Source organism: Patagioenas fasciata, chromosome Z, assembly GCF_037038585.1.
Source record: "Patagioenas fasciata isolate bPatFas1 chromosome Z, bPatFas1.hap1, whole genome shotgun sequence".
NCBI lineage: Eukaryota > Metazoa > Chordata > Aves > Columbiformes > Columbidae > Patagioenas > Patagioenas fasciata.
In genome coordinates this window covers 35,891,916-35,917,483 of record NC_092560.1, presented here as the reverse complement: position 1 = coordinate 35,917,483, position 25,568 = coordinate 35,891,916, and the positions used below count along the sequence as shown (strand labels likewise).

At 37.9% G+C, this 25,568-nt stretch overlaps 1 protein-coding gene across 1 annotated transcript in view; it reads left to right on the top strand.

Moving 5' to 3' along the window:
• Positions 1-25,568, top strand: part of ROR2 (receptor tyrosine kinase like orphan receptor 2) — a 146,370-nt gene that overhangs the window by 74,934 nt on the left and 45,868 nt on the right. Inside the window, exon 2 of the mRNA XM_065861437.2 lies at positions 24,683-24,760. Within this exon, the coding sequence (XP_065717509.1) occupies positions 24,683-24,760 (78 nt within the window). The remainder of the gene's footprint in view (positions 1-24,682; positions 24,761-25,568) is intronic.

The following is a 25,568-nucleotide window of genomic DNA, read 5'->3' as shown; positions in this document are numbered from 1 at the left end:
AAAATTTGAAAAGAAAAATGTCTTTAAATAAAGCAAATCTGAAAACCTCCTATTTAAAAATTTCTTTAATTTTTATCCAGCCTGCCTAGATCCCTATGGAGATCTGAGAAGATGGCTCTCTGAAGAAAGGAAATTCGACAGAAAGGGCCAATAAATTTTCCCTCTTCCCTAAACATAGTTTTCCTCATAACTTCAAAAGCAAATGCATGGGGGGTGATGTAATTTCATTCTGTTATTCTGCCATTTACCATTTTTTCCAAGAGTTAGAATAGCTGTTTTAGTTGAAAATATTCTGAGAACAGTTTCTATTGTGGCAAACTTTCACTTCAAAGCACGGAATGGTACATACACCGCATTTTTGCTCCACAAGCTTGTTTGAAGCAGACATGTTTCCTCAAGGAGTATGTGGTCTCGGCCTTGTACACAAATAAAAACATTTTGCCATATAGTACAGGTGGTACTGTTTCCCTGCCAAACATACAGGGAACTTAACATCGCAAGGCAGGTCTTGTTCCAAATACCATTAAGAACTCTACCTCTTACAGGTGACAAAACAGCTTTAATGTTAGGTGTCTTTACAGCCTGTTGGACAGGGATGACAGGCTTCATTTTCTTTTGCAAAATAATTCCAGCTTCATGTAATCGTTCTTCCTTCCTTCACAGAATATTTTTGAAAGTATTTTTCTCCCTTGATTCAGAGCATAGGAAACTCTTTCAAGATCTACATTGCTAGGTAGGATTTTTGTATATTTATGACTTCTATCACATAATTTTTCTTTTAAACTGTGTGCTTACATAGAGGCAAGCTGGAAAATTGAGTGTTTCTAGAAGGCTGCCTGACAATCAAGGTAATGTCATATTTTCCAGCGAGAATACCAGATCTATTTTGTGTGATTTAACCAGCAGTTTCTGCATGAAGAACAGTGTTCGCTTTGTTTATTGGAGGATTACTGAAAATCCTATAATTCATCACTAGTCTGTCAGAAGCAAGTTTTGGCTGATTTAGTGCCTCATTCAGAATTGAAATGTACATATTTTACCTTAAATGTTGAGTGTTCTGTTTCAAGTCCTACATTCTAGCTTTGTGTAGAATACAAATAGCCTTAGTATATATTTTTGTAAAATGACAAACCATATTAATGAAAGAATACGCTTTGAGGCATGTTGCTACAATGTTAAAACGTACTGCTTACTTATTATAAAGCTGTTTCTCAAAAGAAATTAACTGTTTGGACTGTATCATTATTATAATGAATGATGAGGGTCTGTAGTACTTTTTCACACATAAACGAGCCTGTGTAGCATTAGAGATCTGGACTAGTTGATTTAAGAACAGTAAATGCCTGTGTTTAATATCCTGTTTCTTATGTCAGTCACAACTCTTGTGTCTACTTGATACCTCAGCATGTTAAGTGGTAAGTGCAGGCTGCTAAGAATCAAAGACATTTTAAATTGCTGCTTCCTTAAAATCTTTTTGGCTCTCTTGGCTCACTGCTGGCTCTTTGGTTATGTGGTGTAAGCAAGAGGATAAACAATCACGGTTACCTCTATGGCTGTTCTATCCAAAGTTATGTTTCCATTTTCCTTAACAGTAGAAGCTCCATTATTCTGGTTGTGGAACAACTGGCTTGCGTAGGTCTCATGAGCTTGTAGATTGCAGCTAAAACCCTTCTTGAAGCTGAGGCAGATATCAAACAAGCATTTTGACTAGGGAATAATTTGTTGTACATGCAGATTACATTTTCTTGTGACAAACGCTGAGATCAGATATAACCCATGTGCACTTTTCTCCTTCCCTGTTTTTGGTTCTGTTGCTGTCAGTCTGCTCTCAGAAACAGTGACTGGGAAGCTCTGGTTTGGCCTATGCTTCCTCACATGTCCTACTAGGAGGTTGAATGACTGTATAAAATCAGATAGCAAGCTGTTATTTCAAATACAGTAGTTAATGAAATGACGCGGTCTGGCAGTTAGCTGCAGTTTACTTCTGCAACAAATGAGCTGCAGCTAGTGCTTTCCCCAGATATTAATTAAGAAATTGAAAAGCTCCAGGAAGAGGATTAGCCATCCAACATTCAATTATTCTTGTAATTAAAAGGTGTTTTACCGAAACGTCTCTCTTGCCTGTAAATTAAGATATTAGTATATTCTTCTAAAAATAAACTCAATGCTATTGCTTGTGCAGACTCAATCTTTTCAGGCTAGGATTAAAAATAAAACAATGTACCACTTCATATTACTAGTATTCTTGAGCAAAGTAGTTGTGTACTTGACGTCGTGTGCCTTATTCAAAGGCGCTCTGATTAGTACCACCAAATTGAATTTCAAATACCCCATATTGTTTCCCCATATTGTTTTCTTCTTTAACCTTTTTTTTTTTTTCTTCATAGGTCTTCTCAAGCTTTTAACCTTTGCTTCTCTGATCTGTGAGAGTGAGGTTAGAGTAGCAGAGGTTACACAGTCCAAAACTGGATGCTTAAGGGATATGTTTAAAGGAGACTATGGTTATACTAGACAAGTGGATAGGTGTTCTGCTGAGAACTTCATTTACCATCTGGCTTTGTGTTTTTTCCTGCTGGGACCTCTTTTTCCTGAACACAAATATGACCACATCTAAGCTTTTCTTCTAGTGTTCTGCAGGCCCTCCATAACCAACCTCCCCATTCCCTTCTGAAGACTTCTCCAGACTTCTCCAGGTTCCCTGACTCACTTTTGCCTTCCTGCCTTTTGTTTTATTCATGCCTATATGGAAGTTTTCCTCTTGGTTTGCCATAGCAAACCAGCAGCACATGTTACTTCGCAAGGGGCATGGCTGATAAGCAAAATGCGGACCATGGAGCTGGCAAATATACTCTTCCTCACTCACCAACCAATCTCCTCCACTGTCCAGTCAGCAGACCTGCATGCTTTTAAAGCCTTGGGCTAAACACCACAGCCTTGCCTTGGTTGTGGTAAGGTAGAGTTTTAACTTTGTGGCCCATGCGTGTCTGAGATGTGTCTGTTTACTTAACAAAGAAACAGTGAATGATAGGAGTAAACAAGATGCTTTTCGATACTGCTTATCACTTCTGGTATAGTTGGTACGTTGGTTTTACTATCTTTGTGCATATTAAATGTTATGACAGGGAAGCCAGGTTAACACATATTTTTGGCATCCCATCAAACTCAAAATCCAAATAGATCTAAAAAACCCTCTGTGCTCTCTAAACAAGAGACTTCCTTCTGGCAACAGCAAATTGGAAAGTAGTATTTTGTCATGACCAGGACTGTTGATGGGCTCAGTCTTTGGAACAAAAACACATGCAGTTTTACCCAGAGCTGGCAAATATGGGAGTCACCAGCAACTCCCATTGCAAAACTTCACAGTGGTGGTTCCTACCTCTCCTTCCTGGCCCAAAGATCAGCCACACCACAATTACTAACATTGTCTTGTTCTGTGTAAGCATTAGTTAAGAGTGCAAGTCCGATGTCTTGGCTCATTAAAGGGAGTGGAAATCCCATCTCACCAAGGTCATAAACACTCACCTTTGTGCTGGATACATGGTCGCTACCAGTGTTTTAGCATGAAGCCCTTAACTTCTTTCTGAAGTGGCTTTTAAGGTCTGAAATGTGGGATCCAGAATGCTGTTTTACTAACTTTTTGATATAGTTTTCAGAAAACTACTTGAATTTCTACATTGCTGAATATCTCTTAAAAGGTACATGCTTAAAAGATACTGGAGGAGTGGGATTGGAGAGAGAAAAAAGCCGAATTAATATTTACTGTGTACATATGTATGCACATACAGCATACTCCTACCTATGTTAACACTCTGTTTGCAGTATAATACAGACCACAGTCCAGGTTTCCAGTTGCCTGCAAATAATACTAAATTCTGTTGATGCAGTCAATTTTGAAAGGAAACATGCGTTCAAAATGCTGAAGATAAGAGATGCAAGAGTTCCTGCTACTTCTGTGGACATTGAATCTCCAAGATCAAAAGGCTCCCTGTTTGAAAAGGTTCACCCATTTGTATTTTTGAAGATGTACAGAGTGCCAGTCTGCATTTTAAGTTCAGTTAGGAAACTGTTTAGCATGTAGGTAATAACTCTTCCATAACGCGTCTCCAGACCTGTTGTTTACACATGGGCAAAGTTTCACGTTTTTAAAAATGGAAGGAGACTTGAAAATGTAGCAATGTCTGTTTATAGATTTAACAATGCTAAATCATAACAGTCAAGCAACATGACTAGTAGATGTGAGACGCAACTTAATCTACATTGTTTGCCCTTAAAAACTATCACAAAAGATTTTGGGGTAAAACATATTACCCTTATGGTTGCACAAATTTAAGTCAACTTACTTTTCATTGATGAGTCTTGATTTTCTTCAGATGCATAAAATGCACAGCCCATCTCTGCACAAATGCACAATTCTTAAAACAAGCCAGTTACTGTTTAAACAGCTAGTATAAATAATGAACCACTCCATTACCAAGAATATAAATAAATGTAGACATCTAAGGGTTCTCTAGAGCTGAAAGTTTAGGTTATGCAAAAACTTCGACAGCTGTAATTTGTAGGTCCTTGTAGACTGAGGGGTGTGAGTGATGTAAACTCTGGAAAGCCAACATTTAATGTATGTCTACTTTGTCATTTTGCCAAAAGGCAGGACTTCACTGTTATGTTTCTTTTGCTGTGTACAAATTTTGAATAGGGCAACATCTGGCAGAAAAAAATCCACAAAATGCATTAAGCTTTGCAGTGCTGTAAACAGAGCACAGTGCTATACTGCGTGATGAGTTATGAAGCAACATTTTAGAGAAGTCTGGTTATAAACATCTTTTCCCTGGACAGAAGAAAGAAGAAGAATAGGAGAACAAAAGTTCTTAACTGAGGATTTTTTCTTCACATGTTAAGATTTAAAGTTAATTTAATACTAAAAGCTAGTTGAGTCAGTAATATGCTTCTAATTAGATTATAATCTAAAAAATTTGTTCTTTCTTATGCTTAGCTAGTTGAAGAGATGTAAAATCTTCAGATGTGAGCCTATAAGTCCCCATGTCTAAGGATGTAAATGGAAGCAGTTCAGTTCTCCCCTCTACCCAAAAGTAACAACACACCTGTAATTCCAGTGAACCACAGTGGAAAATGGCTTAAACTACACCTCAGAAATTTTATTGATTTTGGTGAGAACGTAACTTTTTAAGATCTAACTTTAAGCCAGCAAATTTAGATATTTTCAGTTGGGTTGGTACAAGTCCTTTGGCTTAAATCAGTAAAGTGAAAACTTGAGGAAAGTTAAGGACTTTCCTTGTGGGGAGGGAGTGGAGACAAGGTGAGAGAGGCAGAGAGAGGAAAAGGGAGAAAGATGGAAAAAGAGAGAGAGCAGACTGACCATTAGCAAACCGAGGTGAAATTTATCCTTGGTCCAGGGAATTTCTTAAATAAACAGAGAATGGATCATATTTTATGGCTCTTGTCCAGAATATTTACAGAAACACTGTAGTCTATGCTGTCAGTTTGTCTGAGAATATGACTACAGAAGCAATCATAAACTAGCCAGGTGCTATGCTATGTTACTGGGTGAAGGTACGGAATTAAAGCAGAGTGCTCTTCTTGGCTGCCTGTCTTGAAACACTGACAGTGAAGTCAGTCTCTGTTAGTTCACAAGGTTGTTTTTATGGTGGTGGTGGTGTTGTTTTCCTTTCCTCCATAAATGTGCCCTTTTTTAAGCTACCTACTTGGACTAGACTGCTGAACCTTCACTTTATTTATTGCGATACAACACTGACATGTCTCATGGCGCGCAACTCTGATGTTTCTGAATAGACTGTCCACCCATGTTTGTTGGGGTAAATGCCACCCAAGCATTCATCCTAGGCTAAGTGGGAAAATGCAATATTCATTCAACAGCTAAGTAGGAGGAAAACAATAAGTTTATTAATGGCACTATTAAATTTCCTGGTCTCAGGGATTTTGAAAGTGCTTCTAGACAGTAAGTAGCAACTTCAGAGGTCCTTTCATAAGCAGCGGCCAACAGCAGCTAGCGTTACTCTACACACAGAAGAGGCAGTGCTCACTGATACAGTTTATCTCGCTTATACCTGCCATTAGGAAGCTTTTTGCAGGCTACCTGAGGGAATTGCAGCTCCAGGCAGCAAGGGTGTAGGTGCCAAGCAGTATGTCTGCAGTGTTGCTGCTCTGCTGCAGTTCATGCCGGAATGAACAGCATCTCTGTTGCTTCAGGCTTTCTTCCATGCTGCCTTTGGGATTCAGGCTGCACTTACAATGCAGGTAGCAAAGAATTTTGTTTTGCATGGTACATTGTGGCTAATACACCCCCCATCTTACTCAAAAGTATTGCCCAATGTGTGTGTGTATGGCATCTTCTAAGGAGCTAATCTGCGGAATTATTTTCACTATCAGAATTTCTTCTTTACTTCTATGCAGAATAAAAGTAATGTCTAATGACCTCAATCATAGATAGGGGATCACAGGTACCAACAGGAGGTAAAATATTTTTGTCTCTGTTTATCTCCATTAAGACTTAAAGGTAAAAGAGTGACACAGACAAGAATTGCTGTACCAAGTTTCCTGACAAGCCACAGCTTCAGGTGAATGGGTGAACTCTGATTGATGCCCTTATTTTCCCCACAAAGAAAAGAAAAAAAAAACCCAAACATTTACTGACAAAAACCTGGATACTCTCTTAGGTGTAGCAACTGCTGATCTAATAAAAAACACGTTTTAAAATGCTTGGGATTTGTAAACATTAATGTCCTAAACACTTCTGGTCTACAGTATTTTAGAGACAATATAGATAAAAATGCTTTTCTTAAATTGTCTTATTTTTTAAAACTTTGAAATCTGAAAGAAACATTTTTTCCCTAATACATCTTTTTCTAGGTGGGTGTGAAGATTTTAAACTGCTTTGAATTTCAAAGGGCTTCTCACTAGTACAACTAACACAACATTTTATTGTCCCATCTTACAGACATGTTTCTGTAGGTCTATTACACAGGGTACAGCAAAGAATTAACAAATGATTTTTTGATACAAGCCATTTATTTTCTATCCTTGAGTCCTGTAATCATCTTCAAGTCAGTTATGCGTAACTTTTACTCTTGAAAATATTTCCCACAATTAAAATATCAGAAACTCTCAGAAAATTGCAGCGTCTAATGCTACGAAAAAGTCTGAGGTAATGTTGAATAATTTCATTCCTGTTGGTACTGAATTATAATTTACTCTCCAGAGATCGTCCAAGCAAGTCTGAATTCTGATCAGCTTTTTTTTATATTCTAGTTGACTGAAGTAGGATGAGTACTAATTACAGCCTGTGTTCCCACTGCTGTTTGGCAACCTGAGCTCAGTTTCCCTGAGCTCTTTCTGTCACAAACCTTAGCTAGACAGTCTGTGGAGGAAAATGTCAACATAAAGGCTTAATGTTACTTTATTACTCCATGTTAAGCATTACTGCACCTAAGCAGTTTCTTTTGAATGCTTAGTCACTGGAATGTAGAAAAACTACAGGAATTCAATCACACTTGCATCCTGTAATAAATGATTTTGCACAATATACCTCATTAGGCACACTTTTGCAGTAAACTGACATAATTAGATCTTACACTAACCTAGCTGATAGAATATTTGTAGTTGATATCCTAGTACTTTGAGGTTGGCGTTTGAGTGTTAGATTATTTATCTGAAAAGCAAAATGCATATGGAAGTGCTTGGTTTTCGACTTGCTTGTCATCATTGTACTGAAGCTCTATTAATAAAATCGTTATAAATCTCTTTTAAAACATAAATTAAATGTATCGCAATCAGAATGCAATAAATCAGAATGTGATATAGCCCTTTGTACAAAAAGAGGGAGCAAAGGGCTGTTACTCAAGTCAGATTTTACCATAAATTCTAAGTCCACTAAGAATTGCCGTTTTATGACTCGGGCCAGTAAGGTCACGCCTAATCTGCTTAAAAGCCTTGTTACAGTAACATAATATAGTATTTATGTTGCCTCCTTTGTTTATGAAGTAGTTTCACAAAGTCCTGCCAAACCTAGTGACTGAAAGTTCATGGTAGCCTTTGCCTCATAGAAAGCGATGGGTAGGAGGGTGGATTATGCTGAGGGAATTCAGTCCTTCTGTGACTACTGATAATTGAGTTACTGTGCTGTGGCAAGGATACGTATTCCTAAAATATGACTTTTGCAGTCTATGAATATTGTTCTTTGTCATTATAATTTTACTTTTGCCATTTTGTAGAACTTCTGGAAAGGAATTTATGCCAATTAAGGACTTCATCTGTTATTGTTCTTATCTCAGACTCCTATTAGCAGTTGTAAGCATGCGAGAATTCTAGAGCCAGATACTAAATTCTGATTTATCTTTCGATTTCTGCATGAGCTGTGAACTTTAGATACTTTTACAGGTTTTGGAGAGAGGGCTTGGATTTTTTGTGTACTTATTTTGGTGCAGAAGTGGAGAAAAACAGGAGGGAGAAATATGTATATGCAGTGCAGCCTGTTTTGTTTCCTCTATATGCACAATATATTTTTTTCTGTTCTTTTATTATATTTAGATTGACAGATCATGTTTGCATGTTCAGGTTTACCACTGCTTCTCTCTGTTGCAAAGACCAGATCTGTTGTGTTTGTGAGGCAAATGTAAGGAGAAAATGGATTTCATCTACCTGTGTTATAACTGAGATTCCTGCATTAGAAATTTGGCTGACTTTTAGTTTTACTGGAGATAGATATGTTTATAGATACACAGAGAATTTTCTTTTTTGAGAAAGAAATTAATTTGCTGTTAATTTTTTTCCAAGTGGGAGATATGCAAACAATATATATTTTCATGTAATAAATAAACAAAATGAAAATAAATATTATTAGAATATGTTTCGGGTATGACTTTAATTATCCTAGGAAACATCTTGACAGTCTTTTCTAATGTCATTTTTCTTACAAAAAGTCATACTAGCAAAACCAATGTCTCTGCCATATTGCATAGTCAGGAGATATTAATTGACAGCCAAGCAACTGAGCAGAGCACTTAATAATCTATTATCTGTACAGTGCTTATTTTATCAAACGAGTGAGGTTAGGTATTTCAGATAGTATATACAAGACAGAATACAGAGACAGAGCAGAGAAAAACAAACTAGGCAAGAATGACAAGGTCAAGGGCAGTATATCAATTGGTTGGCTTTCTGGGTCATACTAGTTTTAAATATTTGAGAAGCTATTCCAAGAGTAAAACAGAGTTCTTTGTTTTGTTTTAGATCTTTGACCAGATCTTATCTACATTCATAGAGCTGGTCTGTAAATCACCAAGTCTCTTTTATGTTGGCTGCTTTGTAGGAAAGCTAAGAGGCAGTAAGTAGTAGACATAGAGAAAGATGCAGAGAAGCTTTTTCCCAGCATATTCTTCATTTCATGTCTAGCAATAGAAAGTGCAGTGCATGCAAATAACCACTCCAGTGTTTTCAAAGATGCATTTCTTCACTGCCCCAGCAGACAGCTAATGGTTAGGTTGTGGTTAGCATCTCACTTGGTGCTTTGAACAGAATTCCATAAGTGTTTTCCCAAAGCGTGTGAATATGCATACATACCATGAAAAATAACCTCCCATACCTTTAGTAACACAGTAACTGCTACCTAATGCAGGTACACTGCCAAGATTTAAAAATTTGGCTGTAGCTGAATTTTGTTATGGGAAGATGTAGATTCTCAATTACCCCTCAAAGAGTGAGGAAGAAACAGCTAGATGCTCACAAAAAATATGTTGTAAATAACATTTTTAAAAGGTAACTGCTGAGAAATTAATGTCTGGTAGTACTAGAGAAGAAAAATCTCTGTGTTTCATGAAACTGGTGGCAGATATAATAAACTTTCCTGGTCTTTGGTACCATGATACTCTGACCACTTTAATGATGGCATCTCTGTGACTGCTAGCAAAGATAGCTAGTGGTTGCTAAATTTTATAGTAGTCTTTTGTCACGAAAATGTCATTCGCTATAAATGAATCTGAGCTCCCAGGCAAACATCAGATTACTATTTCTGTTGCCGTGGAGCTTTGTCAGGTTGAACTCCTATTCATAACAGAATGAATGCCTATTTCATAACAGAAAATCCATGCTTTTGATGATAAACCAGCCGTTGACCTTCTATAATGTTGACTAGAGTGTGTAGCAAAATGGTTAGGTGAGTGAGAGGAAGTGCACTCTACTTTGAAGCCATCTTGACAGCCAACTGTCTTGTACTGTTGTGAGTTTTCCTCCTCCACCCTGCTTGACTGGGCATGCAGATGTCAGTCCTACAGCTTGGCTCCTTTTGATCTTGATTGAGCCCCTGTTCTGTGCATGCTGGGCTCAAACTGCTGTCTTCTCTGTTTCTGGCAGTTCCCTCTGTGAATCAGCATCTGTGCCAAATACCACAGATCACAGCCCACACAGCAAAGCAGAATGAGCTGGCAATTATCTGACAGGCTCTGTACCAGCCAGACCTGGAATATTCACGTAGAGTGGGGAAAGTGGTTTGACTATTAATATATGTGCAAGTGAGGATGGAAAGATTTGATTCTAATTCTATTCTAATACCAGAAGAAACTCAGTATTCTAGAATATGCCCAGTGTTGAGAATAAATAAGAGCATTTGCAGTTAAGAAGTTGCCCATTAAGCTTAGCAATTTTTTGTCTTTCCATTGCACAGTAGGTGCCAACTATGCATACGTTGCTTCCATGTACATCACACAACATGGGACACTTCCACCGAAGCTTCATTATCATCAAAAGTCTTAAGATTCCTACAAGTACCTAAAGTTGTGTAATTTCTTGATGCTATTCTCTGCTATAATGGCTGCTTTGATTGCTGTGTATACAGATATATTCTGGTTCTAGCATCCTCTCCTGCTTATTAGGGTTAGCAGTCTTTTTCTATATGTCAGAGTAATGCAGATTTAAAGCTGTCCACAACTAACATGAAAGAAGGCAACTGCTTATACGCTTGAAACAAGTTATTTGGCAATTGCTCACACTTGTTACAGAAAGCTCATATGCAAGGACATTTAGATTGGCATGGTTGGCTTTTGCTTGCAAAACTTTATGGTAATGTATAACACAAGCAAGTAATACCTGTGCAAATATTTGCTTAAGGATAATGAAAACCACAGCTGTCCACTGTGATTAAGTAAACAGTGGTTGCAGGGGAATATATCTAATATAGAAGTAACATTTGGATCTGGGCAGAATACCTGCTAGGTATATTTTGAAATATCGAAACATAATAAAATGCATGAAAACAGAGTACAAGTATGTCTCAATTTTAATTGTCACTGTGAAGAACATTCTTCTTCCTTAAAACACAATCTTTTTCAATCCCAAAGCTGAGGGATCTACTGAGAAGTGTTAGGAATAAAGACCAGTATGTTTGGCAGTTGCTTGGAGTAGCTGTCAGCTTTTGTGCGCTTCTCACTTCAGGGGTGGAACCAACCAATTTTCCAGCAATAAATGCTGCTGGTTCCACAAGGCTTGTTCCACTCCCATCTATGATTATTACTGCAATAGTTTACTTACAGATGTGAGCTTTTTCTTGCATTTGTTAAAAGTAAGAGGCTATTGCTTCAAGTGAGTGCTTTTCTGAAAACATGTCTACGAAATCTCAGGTGTGCTTGTATGGGACTTTCAGACAAGATTTGTTCAATATATAAGTTAGAATTTGAGGTCATGGGTCACTGCCGCAAGTTAACCTTGCAATCTAGAATTAGGTTGTGTGTGTTGTTTCTTGCTTACATGTCATGAAAACAGGTGGTTTACAGCCACAGTATTTTTGATGATGTAGAAAAAAACGTAACCCATGTGATGAACAAAAAACTATGTCAGTCCTGTTGTCACAGTAACAAAAAGGTGAGAAAGTTTGTAGTTTGTGAAATAGAAGTTTATACATGCAAAATTCTGAGCTCTTCAGTGGGAAGATGCAGCTTTGAAAGGCTGATGCTCTTTACACAAATGCTGCTTTCAGGACTCGTGTGGCAGCCTTGAATGTTGCTGCTGAAATGAAATTGTAATAAACCAGTCAAGGCTGATCTTCTGTTTAGCTTCAGTTACAATCATTAAACTGGATAATGAGGAATGATAGTGTGAGCTCAGGAAATCCCTGCCTGGCTTGGGGAAATAGTAGCAGTTGGATGGAAACTTCCAAGTCCTGTGAGCCCTCCTGCAAGTGAGTGTGTGCCTGGGCGTCCTCTGCGCCGTGGGGTGAGGGAAACTTCCCCTTTGTTTGCGTGCAGGTAGATGTGGCAGAAAGGGTCTCCTATGCATCATTATGTCATTTGGAAATGTCTGTGTTGGCTACTGTCAGTGGGACTGTGACCAGGTTTTCACTTAGTTCTTTCACTGTCCACCCACTTGAAATTGCCATGTATCCACATCTGGAAGCACTCTGCTCACTCTGTTTTCCACCTCAGGGCTCTACTTCTTTTTATTATTCTTTTTGAGAAGAGTATAAGCAAATAATGTCTCATCTCTTTTCATGCAGAAAAGTGTTCCTTGGCTCTGTTAATTAAAGACAAATAACAAGCAATTGTATCAAAGCCCACTTAGCGTCTGATCTATTTCCCGCCCCCGCCTCCTAGCAGCAAAGGTAGTTTAAACAACAGAAGAAACAGAAATGGGAGTTTCTTTCAGAGCAGACAACTATTATGATTTCACTGTATGCATTCACTGTAATCCAAGAAGTCAAACAGATTCTGCGGTAGGAAGAATAAGATTTTTCCTATCTAGACTGGACAAGCAACTCATTATACAGTGTGGTTGAAAGATGTTACCTTAAATGAAGAAATAGATATATTATTTAAACTATTATTATTAATGCTTTTTAAATAAATAAATCCATAAAACTAATTATGAAGGCACAGAAAAGCCTACTAAAACAAATCAGTAACATATCTTATTAACTTTCGGCTAGAATAACTGGTTTGATTTTTTCATTGGCTAAAATGTAGATCAGGTGTTTGTTTCCTTTACACCCTGGCATCCTTTCTTATCTTTGTCCTCCATTTTCTACACACACATGCAAATGTGCACTCTCGCATGCACACACACACAATTACTTTTAGTCACCAACAATATCTGATCCGGTCACAAGGGCTGGGATCGCTCTCTTGTGACTTTCCTGGCCATGTCACCTGCACACTGACTTGTTTCATCTGTACTTGCTCCATGGCCATCAGTACAAGCTGAACAGTTACTACGGGAGAGGAATTACTCTTTTTTTGTGTATGTAGACCATAAGTAATTAATAACTATAAAGAGGACTTTCAGAAGTAAACTAAGAATTTTAAATACTTGATCTAGAAACCAAAATAGCTTTGCATTAAAATGAAATTTGTCCTCTCTAAGAATTCATTCTGGTGTATTTAACTTTATGCCAACTGGTCATGAACAAAAGCTTTGACTAATTAGCAGCTTCTTTTCTTTGAACACAGTATTTGGTGTTAACGTATTAGCAGTGTAACTTTGTAAAATCGTGTTTGGTGGATGCAAATCCCAAGTGGGTACGTAGACCTCCAGACAGCCGGAAACATACTCTTCCATATATTTGGGACTTTTAAAAATTGTGATCCTTGGTGACAGGAAAAGTCCATGAACATCTATTTAATGATTATATATAAGGATTAATATTTCCCTCTCATTGGCTCATTTGCCTGCCTTGGTTTCTTGGAATATTGGTAACCCAGGCCTCCTGCCTGGGTGCTCAGGTTTCTCAAATTAGTGTTTAGTATGAGACACTGAGGTTTGAGAATTAATGATTCATTGGTCTCCACTGTATCCTTTCTGTCAGGAAGATGGTTATAGTACTTACATGTAAGTAGTTGTATAATTCAAAAATTACTCAGAAAATGTTAGTACAAACGTGCTGTTTACTCTCACTGTTTTCCAGAGAGCAGAGTGGCTGGCTATGACCACCCTGGCTTCCAATTCCTGCTTTTGAAATACAGAGTGAAAACTAAACAAACTATAGGAAAGGCTTTTTTATACTTACAGTAGTTCCACTGCCTGTAGTTGTCAAACCAGTCAGAATAATCATTAGAACAGGTAGTAGCAGTTGTGATCTGTGATGTTTTTATATTACGGCCTAGACTGAGGGAGATTCATGTTGTTTTTTGTTTTAAATATAGCAAAGCATTTAAGAGTGTGCTTAGAAAAAAGTCCATTTTCCAGTGCCTCTCTGACTAGGAGTGTTTTTCTACATTAGAATCTTAAAAGATTTCAGCCTAAGGCTGCAAACAGGGCTGGTATTTTTTGGTTGCTAAATTATTTTTCAGGAAAAAAAAAAAAAGAGCACTGTGCAAATCATTGTTTATCTCAGTTGATGGAGTGTTACACTCATAAATCATGATTATTTTCAACCTTTTGGTTGAGACCATTTTGTTTTCACAGCCAGAAGCAGTAAAATAATCAATCATGTATAGTGCCATGGATAATTATCATGTTGCTTGGTGTTCTTTGAGCTACTGCAGGTGTGTTCAGAGCCTCTATTGGTTGTGTTTAAACTCTGATTTTATAGCTGAAGTGCTGAAGAGCTTTGGAATGTACCCACAATTGCTTTACTTTTTCTATTTTTTTTTTAGCATAATGCAATACCAGAGTCCATTTGTTATGAAATCCAGAATGACTGGTGTTTTTTCCATGGTTTAAGTCTTTTATATGCTCCTCAGTATATTGACTTGGACTGGTCAACATATAGTTGTACAAAAAAGCTATGTTTGCAATAACTCAGAGACTTAGTTCCATTGTTGCTAAATTAGAAATGACATTGAAATGCAATTAGTGGTTTAAAAAACCTCAAGTATTTTATGCTGTAAATACCGTGGAGTTCATTCTTACTTATTAAACATTCAGAACAGTTTTATTGGCATAATTGCATCTTGTTTTCAAATAGTGTTTTAATTTTTGCCTTTTTTTTTTTTTTCTTTTAATGGGGGAAAGCTAGTGCTCTGCAGTGGCAGTAAGGTTTCTCTGCCACAGTGTGCAAGAAATAAGGCTTAAATCTGGAATTCTGTGATCAGCTGAAAGTGGCATAAATCACTACAGTCATCAAAACACTCTTGCCTTTTCTCTGCCCCATCTTCTTGCTTCTATGCTGCTCCATTCCTTGTGCTGACTCAAACAGTCTTGCAGCTGCACTGGGAACCACATCAGGGAGCTAACCTTTCCCCCTCTCAGCCCCTGGGCAACCGAGGTACAAAAGATTAAGGGATATTTACTGCAGACAGGCGATTCGGGTGACCCCATGCTTTTGAAGATCCTGGTAGACATCTGTCTGCATCTTTCCTCATCAAATGCTTCTAGCAATCTGGCCTAAGGTGAACTGACCAGGAGTCCTAAGAACTGAAAGTAGGATTTGGATGCTCCTTTGTGCAGGCTGTGTTCCTGTTTAATGATCTTCACTCTGTGTTGTAAAATAAAAGGACCTGGACTTTATTCAAATGAGTGTTTTGGCTGTGAAGTAATAGAATAATTTGTAATTTGAAGTTTATCACCTTCAGATCATCTTCTTCATCTTGATTGTGCATTGAAAATAGTGATTTTAAAATAAGTTATCTCTTCCATGTGTACTGCTTGGTTTACTGCAATGTTACAACAGCTGTTAGTGAAGGTTCCTCTGTAAATGAAATCTGAATAAATCTGTATCTGTGGTTTGTCTCACTAACATATCTGAACTCTCGTTTTAAGTGGGAAATATGAGTTGCAGGAGGAAGAATCTAAGTTATTTAATACTTAAGCTCAAAGACAAGGATTGTGTAATGAAAGGGTAAAGATTGACAGTGCAGTTGAAAATGCAGCTGTGTGGTTAATGTAAAATATGCATTAACAGTATGAGGCATTAAAATAAATCAAAGTATTCATTGAAGTCTGTGTTTGAGTCCCTGGTAATAATATTTTAAATGACTTATCTGATTTTGTTCTTTTTACGCTGACTTCATAAAACTTGGTGAAGTGTCTGGCTGACAACTGAGAGGATAAACTGCATCTTTAGTATGCTTTTTTTCCTGCTTTGGAGGTTTATTGCAGCTGTGTGTGGAAAACAAGAATCAATCCTTCTATGCAGTTTTGTGCTGATGGCCAGCTGATTTATTTTACTGTGCTTTATAGTGGTTTGATGGTATGTTAATAAGGATTGTTTTATGAAACAAGGAAGTTCCTGAAGAAAGCTTGTGAAATTTGCGAAGTAAGTTTTTCATGAGGCACTTGACTACTAGTTTTCCAAAACAGACAGCTGGTGTGTCTTGTATCAGTCTGTGAACACAAACATTCACAGTAACAGAGTGTAATGCAATATGCAGATTCCCTCTTTATGCGTTTAACTGGCAAAAGGATGCCAAAGTATAGGATTTTGAATCTCTGGTAAGATATGTTTGAGAAATGAGGTCTCACTGTGCAGAATGATGGTTTAACATTTGTGTTTGTTTGGATTTTATTTTAAATCAATGGTAAAATTTCTGTCCAAAAGAAATAATAAAGCTCTTTTCGCTGGTACAGATGGTAAACCTCAGATTTGCCTTTTTGCACTAGTGCAGTTTGCAGATTTTTCAACAGAGTGGTTTTTCTTATACTTACTGAAATGAAACCATTTCTATAGAGCTGTTCGGTAAAACAGAAAAAATGTAAAGAGGGGTGAATTCACACTAATGGAATGAGATATTTTCTTCAATAAGGAATGCTTATAAATTGTGGGAATTTATTCTGTATAACAACCCTGGCTCTTGTAAAACATTTCTTGTCTGTGTTTTCTACCAGTTTCTGAAGGTTCTATGACTTGCAGACCGGTGTTGGTTTTACTTTAATATACTTATTTAATTTTATTTTGATGTTATAACAGAACAGGCTTGAAAAGCTCACTCTTTTTCTAATGGTCTCATAGTGAGAGCTTTTTATTACTATGAATTTAAGTGAAAGTAACTATAAAGAATTTTGGATGGTGAAAGAGTAAATTTAAACTACCTAGTTAACATACTATCCTGTGAATAGTATGCTTTGCGAGCTGATAGTAAGCTAAGAAGTGCCTGTTTTTCAGACTTCGCAGTAGTCCGAGTAGAGCAACGGCACCAAGAAGTGCAGTTTATTTCCCCTATATTCAGTGATTTTTATACAAAGCTGCAGTAGTTAAGCAATGTGTGCAGTGGAGGTTCTCATCTGCCGTCACTATGAAAGGGGCACACTGATTTTATGCTACAAACTGCATCTTTTGTAGACTATTCACCTCCCTTTACAGGTCTGCCAAGCCCACTCTGCAATTGGTTGCCAGGGGCTGCAGATGTTGGAAAAGAGAAATTTCAATGAAAGGCCCTGATTCAGCAACCCAAGCAGCCTGCCTCCCCCAGCCAAAGTAATCAGATTGGCAGCTGAATCAAAGGGTACAGTGGGCCCTTTGTTTGGGAGCTCCAGAGGTTAGTAATTGACAGAAGGTCAACAAAGTTTTATGAAGAAAAGAACAGAATATTACAGGGTATTAGGCTGAAGAGAGGGAGTTTGGGAGATGTATGTTATTGGAAGAAAGTTAGAACCTGAGTCAAAGGTTACAGCCCCAGGAAGCAAAGTTTGCATATTACTGTTTAAATCTGAAAATAATTTCAGCTCCAGAAACAGGATTACTGATGAGTGGAAGGAATGGCTGAACAAAAATCTGCAGTTTCCCTAATTGTAGCTATGTGCAATTGTTAGTGTTGAAGGATTTATTTGTAAGCTTTGGGATTTAACATACAACGGTAGGAGGATGGTTGTTTTCCTCATAGAATCATGAGACCGAGTAAGATCTTAAGAGGTTCTGTCTCACCATGGGAGAAGCAGCATTGGCTGTGTCTTTGCAGTATCACATGCCATAGAGGCTTGCCTCATCTGCCACCCTGGAAAATTTCACTTACTGAGATCTGTGTTTGAAGAATGCTAGCTCTCAGTCCACGTCTGATCTCCTTCAGACCAAGCAGACCTAGTAGTCAATCACTTTTTTCCTTTTGTTGGTCATGTTTTGTAGACCATCCTCATGGCACTAGTTGTAGTGTTTCAGTTGGAACCACAACCATCTTGAAATTGAATACAAAGAAGTGGAGAAAGCACCGCAGGGCTTTACTGGCATTGAGCAGACAGGAAGGATTGCTACTGTTTCTTTGTGCTGGTATGATGTTTACCTTGTTTGCAGTAGCTTGAGATTGTTGACTTATGTTCAGTTCTAATCCATGAAAGTTATTTCAATGTTGGCTTCTATGTCAGTTATTACTCATCTTTCTGATTTATTGTAAATGCTTAAAAATAACCTCTTAGTTCCCTTATTTTTTCCAGGAATTGAAGTTAAGCTGATGGGTTTGTAATTCTCTGGCACTCCTTTTTACCCTTTTTAATAAATAATAGGAACTATTTGTGCAATTTCCCATCTTTTAAGATCTCATTTGTGCTCTGCAAGAGCTGAAAAGACAGTTATTAACATTTCATGGCATTGCATCAGCCAGCCCTTAACTGCTCTAAATTAATCAGGCCCACTCTGGTTGAAAATACCTGACTTTGTTATTCTCTTCCTGTGTGAGGTTGAGGCCTTGGTTTGTCCCTGGTATCAATTATAACTGCCTCCTTGTGACTGGCTTTTTAATGAAGATTAACGTATTGTTTTGATGTCTGCTTATGACCATGAGCATTTTGAAGTCTGTTTATTGCAATTACTTCTCAGATAATGAATGATCTGTGAACTCATAACCATTTCAGAGGGAAAAATTTTGCTCCTTTATGATGAATGGTGTATGCCTTGTGGGTTGGCATTGTGGTCAGTGTGACAATTTAGTTTTTGAATAGGTGAAATGGCATTCCTGTCTCAATGATACAGGATATTTGCTTGTGTATTGTGTTGGTTATTGGTGCCTAAATCAGAGCAGTGGGGCCACCTGCACTGAACCTTGTCAGCAAGCAAATCTTCCTCGTATTTTCAGGAAAAGGGAACTGACAAAAGCAGCAATAATTCTTTATATTGAGTTTGGAAAAGCATTTTCTATACTGCTTGTCTTCTTGCTGCAGTTTGCCATAGCAAGCCAAAGAAACAGAATGTATTTTGTATATCAGAAGTACAGAACACTGACTATAAATACAGTTTCTCTTTTGGAGTGGGATTTTCTTTAAATTGAAATAGCTTCCTTTGTTGCCCTGAAAACTTAGGAAATCCTTTTTTGTGTGAGTGAGCAGTTTCAAAGTGGTACTATTTACAGCATCTGCATGTTACTTGACTGAGTAATCCCTGAGAAGAGGGTATTACTAGTGGTCTGACATGTGGCACATACATTGTCCCATACTGACGACTGGCATTCAGGCGGAGCTCTGCTTATGTTGGTCTTGTCTGGTCATGCAGTGTCTAAGGAAGACAGAAACTGGTGATCTTTGCTACCTGACACTTTCACTACAAATATAAATTGCAGAAGTAGGTGTTCAGAAATAAGCTGTGATACATTTAATGTCTGAGCAGAGAACATGTACAAGTGAAAAATGTGAGAGTAACCACACTCGAGCAGATGGGAGATCTATGCAACCCTGTGTCAGCTCTCATGGCAGCAAAAGGGAGATGCTGAAGTGTAAGACGAGGTCTGGTGCACACAATACCACTTTATGTTGGGTATTACCTAGCCTCCAGCCATTTTATGCTGAGACTTCCTTGCCTGTATAGGATTTCTGTGAATTAGTTAGGCCTCAATGGATTTTTCTCCATGAACTTGCCTGGTCTCACCTGTTGCCCGTATGAACTCTGCCCACAGCCTAACAATATGTTGTTTGAGAAAACTTTATGTTGTGTTAGTTTTGTTTTGGAATTGCTTTTTGCTGTTTTTTTCCCTCATACTGCTATTGCTTCTACTGAGAGATTGGTCCATCCTCTCTAAGATTCTCATCACTCCATAGACTGCTTCTGTCGTTCCCCTCAGCCATTTCCTTCCAAGAGTGACAAGTCCTAGCAGCTGTACAAAACCTGGTTTATAATTTTCATTATCCTCACTACTTGTCTCTGAAATTCTTCCAATTCTTCTGTACCCCTTTAAGATTAAAGGACCTCAATGGCACACAACTTTCAATGTATCAGAGCAAGCCATAGATTTACCCAGCAGCATAGTTACGCTTTCAGTTTTACTCTTCATTCCTTTCCTAGAAATACCCAATACTGGATGGATTTACTTTTCTTTTTATGGAATTAACTATGCTGAGCCCAAGAGCTTGGTCCTCAGTAGTCACCGTTCTGAACAAATCTTGTATTAAGAATAATCTTTCGCCATGTGCAGTCTTTCAATTTGTCTCCATTATTCTCAGTCAGATCTGTCTTTACTCCCATTTCCTGTCTGCTTCACTTTCTTTGTAGCCTTGAATAAGAGAGTTTGATAGCCTGTATCCCCTTTAGGCATTTTTTTTTTCGTCTTCTCTGCTCTCTTTCAGGCTTGGACTATACAAGCCTATGCAGCTGTTTTCTGTACATACCTGCACAGTTGTCCAGTGTGTTGTGGGGGTTTCACCAATATGGATATGTTCATTGAGACACTTTGCAGACACCAGGGTGATTGATTTGTGTTCAGTTAACTACGTATTTATGCAGTAGCATGCTAGTTAGCATACTTCTTGCCAGCGTAAGTTGATAATATCACATGTAGGGTTTAAATATTGAGCATTTATCTTATCACTTTTTAATAACAACTGTTTTGTGGGTTGCTGCTGTTCTGCCAGTTGTGTGTTTTGCAGGTCCACCTTTTTTCTGAACATTGTATGACAATGCTGTATTTGTAATAGATATTAAAAAAGATGTCATCTTTGTTGTATCTAAAATCAGTTTAATGAACAATTACATCTTTTCTAGCAGTAGCTGATGGCTGATCAAGAATGACAGTGAAAGTTAGATGCTTAAAATTACTCTGTGGACTTTCCTCCCCTTCAGGCATTGGAACAACAAATATAAATCCTGCCAGGAAAAGATACGGAAAATAGAAAGAATAAAAGTGAAACAGGGTACCCTTACTGAAATATTGAATAAACAAAGTGGGAAAAGGTTTGTAAGTGAAAAATCAGATTTGGACAGGAGCACAGTTGTATATGGTCTTCAAACAAGGAAAAGACAGCAGAGAGTTGGTGATGGCACATGATCAGGATGCATCTGCACTACAGTGAGAGGAATTAAAGAAAAAATGACAACAGGAATTATTTTCTGTTGAGGAAAACACTACGGATTTAATTCTAGCAGGAAAAGGGTTACTAAGTTACTAATGCAAATCAGAAGGCACTAAGAATAATGCTATATAGGAATGTAAGGCTTTTTCCTTGAAGTTTTTGACTGCAGAGTTTAAGTCAAGAGGAAAAGGTTTTATTTGGTTGTAGTGACCTGTTGGTCATCTGATCCAGAAGCATTTATGGTATAAAAAACTTAATATTTCATTTTGATAATAACTTTTTTCTATTTTAGGTTATGGTACAGAAATTTTAGACTTAAAGCTGGGAATTCATAATAAATGTGGTTGAAGTAGAGTTTTGCATATTACAGAAAATATGCATTTTTATTTCATAAAAGCAAGATTAAATGGCAGAGCTGGTTTGTATTTATAATTTACAGAGTACACAAAGGATTTTCAATTTTAACTTTGCTTAGTTATGGAGACTTTGCTGATAGGTGGTGTCTGTGGTTTGTAATTGCATAAAGCACATCTGGAGGTTAATGTGTTTTCCAGATGTAAACACATCAAGCACAAGAGTGTGTCACACAAAACTATTATTGAAAGATTTTCAAATCAGCAAGTGCTTTTCTTTCTTACGATCTTTGATTTGAAAAGCTTTAAAAAATTAAAATATACGGGTCTGAGAAGGAGTGAAGAGAGAGGAAGCCATTTCTGTGCTCATTTTTCTGAGCTTGCAGTGTTCCTTCCTGTTATGAATCCCAGTAAATGACTGAAGCAATGGAAACAAATATTTTAAAGTTGAACACATGGTATTACATCAAAAGTGCCACTCAGGCCTTGGGCAGTTTGGAGTGTGGGGGTCTGAGCGTTAAGCAACCACGTGTCCCTAAGAACGTGCCTCTGCAAATAATGTTTCATCCTGTGAATGCTGGTGGATTATGATCAGCAGAACAAGCCAAATGCAGATACCTGTGGACTAAAAGAACAGTTGCTTTTCCTACTCCTCTTTTTACTCCAATGTTTTATCTTGGATTTCTCTTCCTTGTGGCCAGTAAATGTTGCTGTCCCGCTCTAAACAACTTGTGTGACACAGAGGATTTCAAACAGAAGCAAGGGAATAGAGGTGAACTTGCCCTGCTGCCCCTTGGTAAAAATGAGGCATGATGTATGTCTGCTGAAATTTGAATCAAACAAATCAGCAGAACTTCTGTACAGTAAAAAGTCAGGCACTGACTCCGCACCATGCCCTCAGGCGTTTGAAGACACACTGAGGCAGGATTTGCAATGGCAATTCGAGATGCCACCACTTTGGCCACCCAATTCTCTTTCTCCCTCCAGTCTGCAGATGAAGACTATCTATCATTTCCATCGGCCAGTGCCTGGAGTGGTAGAAGATGACTGCCCAAGCCTTAGCTGTTCCAGTTTGAAAGAGAGTGTCTTACCAGAGTTACAGTACTGTCTTCAATCTTGCTGTAATTGGGGTGTCTGTGAATGACCACACAATTCAAGTGGAATCAATAGTGCTGCCAGACTAGGAACCTCAAGCTGTGGGAGGTGAAGGGACAGGTCAAGCAGTGACAAGGTGGCAGTACTGTAACAAAATGAATAGCTTTACACCCAGCCTGAGGTAGAGGATGTCTGTATTTCACCTAGGAAAGTCAAAGGCAAGTGAGCTGAATCTTGTATTCTCAGATAATGGGTAAAAGCATAAAGGAAAAATAAAAAATAATGACAGTCTTGATTATTTTCCTATTTCATCATGTGGTGGAAGGTGAGGATGGAGTTACTTGTGTTTCATCACTGTGACTTGCAGTCAGTGTTGTAGGGTTTAGTGTGAACGAAAGGGAATGAGGACAAAAGGAAGAGGGAGAGTCTTTTCCCTAGTTTCCTTTAACCCAATTGTGCTGGTTTGACTGAAAATGATTTAATTTTCTTCATGTAGTTAGAAATATTTGGTTTGCATAGCTAGCATTGTCATTATTTGGATTTAGTTTGAGAACAGTAAGATAACACCCTAGCACAGAGTTAATGTTTTTAATTGCTCTGGTCTGAGAGCCAAGGGCATTTCTGAACTCACTGCTGACAGGTGTGAGGCATCGAGGAAGGGGGACATGGATGGGGCAGAGCGTGACTGACATCCAGGCTGATCTATAAGAGTATTCAACCCCATTAGTGTCTCGCATCGTATTTACGGAGAGTCGGGATCTTCTGCCTAAGTTCAGAGTACTTTTTTGGGGGAGTGGGGATGGAGACCTGTTCAATGGATTTCTGTTTGGCAGTTTCTTTAGTTTGGCCTTTTCCATCCTGTTGTTTTGCAGAGGCCTCTGGGCCTGTCTGCCTTTTTCTTCTTTTCTCTCTCTGGGATTGGCTTTGGGACCAGGTGCTGCTGCCTGGGACTGGCTGCTCGGTGTGGACAGAGTCAGTGAGGAATTGCATTGAGTATCTTTTATTTTGTATTCTGTTTTCATTTTATACATATTAGTAGTAGTAAATTAGTGTACTTGTTAAACTGTGTTTATATCAATCCACTAGTTTCGCCCGTCCCTTTTGATTCTCTCCCCTTTTCTGGGTGAGGAGGAAAGCGAGTGGGCAGCTTCATGGTTGTATTGCTAGCTCAGGTTAAAGCATGACACCAATACATTAATGTATACCCATAACAAATCTACAGTAAAACCCACATATTTCACTTTGGATCCTGATGACCTTAGACTTGAATGTTCTCTTGGTGATATGCCGAGGTGGTAGGGAATTTAGATGACTGAATGTAAATTAGGAACTACAAAGCTACAGGGGATGTAATTTGAGAAGCTGTTTTAGTAAAAACTCTCCTGTGCCTTTATCTGATTTGTAAGTTCAGCTCTGTTTCTCACAGTGTTGTATTTTCAAAAGGGAGAGTGGACAGGTGAACCCACATTTTATAATGGTCAGAGTAAGACCTGCAAAAGCAATGGAACATGGAAGAGTTGTCTGCTGTCTGCAGAAAATACTAGCTAAACATTTTTTCTACCTTGTTCTGATATATGTTACTCACAAACAAGGAAGGCACACAGAAAGATGTCCATCCTTTTCATTACCCTGTGAAATGCTGGGATAAAGGTTATGATATTTTAATTTCTGGGAGATATATTTTAGGGACATGGCTGAGAACAGGATAAGAAAGTCAGAAGAGATGGTGAGGCTGACATCTGGAAATAAAATTTGAATTACTATAACTTCAAAAGCAGATTTATGCTGGTTTTGTACCTGAGATTTTCAGTAAACCTTAGGTACTGCTTAAGTAGGTAAGTCCACAGGGTAAATTATTGTAATGTTTTCTGATCTGCAGTGCATAAATCTTGACCTTGTTAGTAGGTGTTTCCTGTGTGCTACTCTGGAATCCGGATCCAGACTGAATGAGTTTGCTGAACTCACTGTTGTAATGCTGTTTAAGAGAAAGATTAACTTATAACATCAATTCAACATTTTTTTTTTAATTTTTTTGTTTGTTTGTTTGTTTTGTTCTGTTTTTGTTTTTCTAGGTGAAATGGAAGTTCCAGATTCAAACGACCCCTTAGGTCATGCAGATGGACTTGAGAGACCAATTCCAACACCTAAAGGTAGAATTAATTGTAGTTACTCTTTCTTCCCCCTGCTCAAATATACACATAGTTTACAAAGGACCAGCAAAATCATGTTATTATATGTTCATTTCATTTACCTGTGAATATAAGTCTGTAAGAAAGCCAGCCTTGTGTGACTTAATACTTCTGATAGTAACCAGGGATAGCAAGGTTACAGGAGTCTATAAAAATTAATTTTCAAGCATGTTCAGTCCCTCCACACTGAAGGAATAGATTTTTAACCCAAATACAGAAGGCCATTATTACCTTCCCAGCATATTTTCTGTCATGTTAGTGCCATGAAAATGATTTTATTTTATACAGTGCCACACTTGGCATCTATGGGTAAATATTAAGTATCAGTATCTCTAAGTATCTTTGGTTTGACATAAATAAATCTAGCCCATGGCAATACACAAATACTTACTTTTTACTTTGCTCTGAGAATTACTGATTTTTTTTGTTTTTAAAAACCAGACTTTAATGGCAGAATTTCTAGTAATTTGTTATTAGAGCATAACATTTTATGATACTATACCACTTAAACTATAGATCCAGATGCAATTCTTGGATCTGAAAATGCACATAATTACTGTAAATTGTGATTCCAATTACAGTTTGGTGCAACTTCCTAAAGCAGGACATTTTTGATGTTCTACCTGAAGAAACATGTTTTCTTGCTTGAAGTTCAGATTTTTTTCTTTATTTGGATGCACTGCTGTAGTAAAGTCAACCCTTCCGCTTAGAAAAGATGTCACATAATCTGATGAGCATGAAGAGTTCAGCCTGCTTTCAGCCTTAGCGT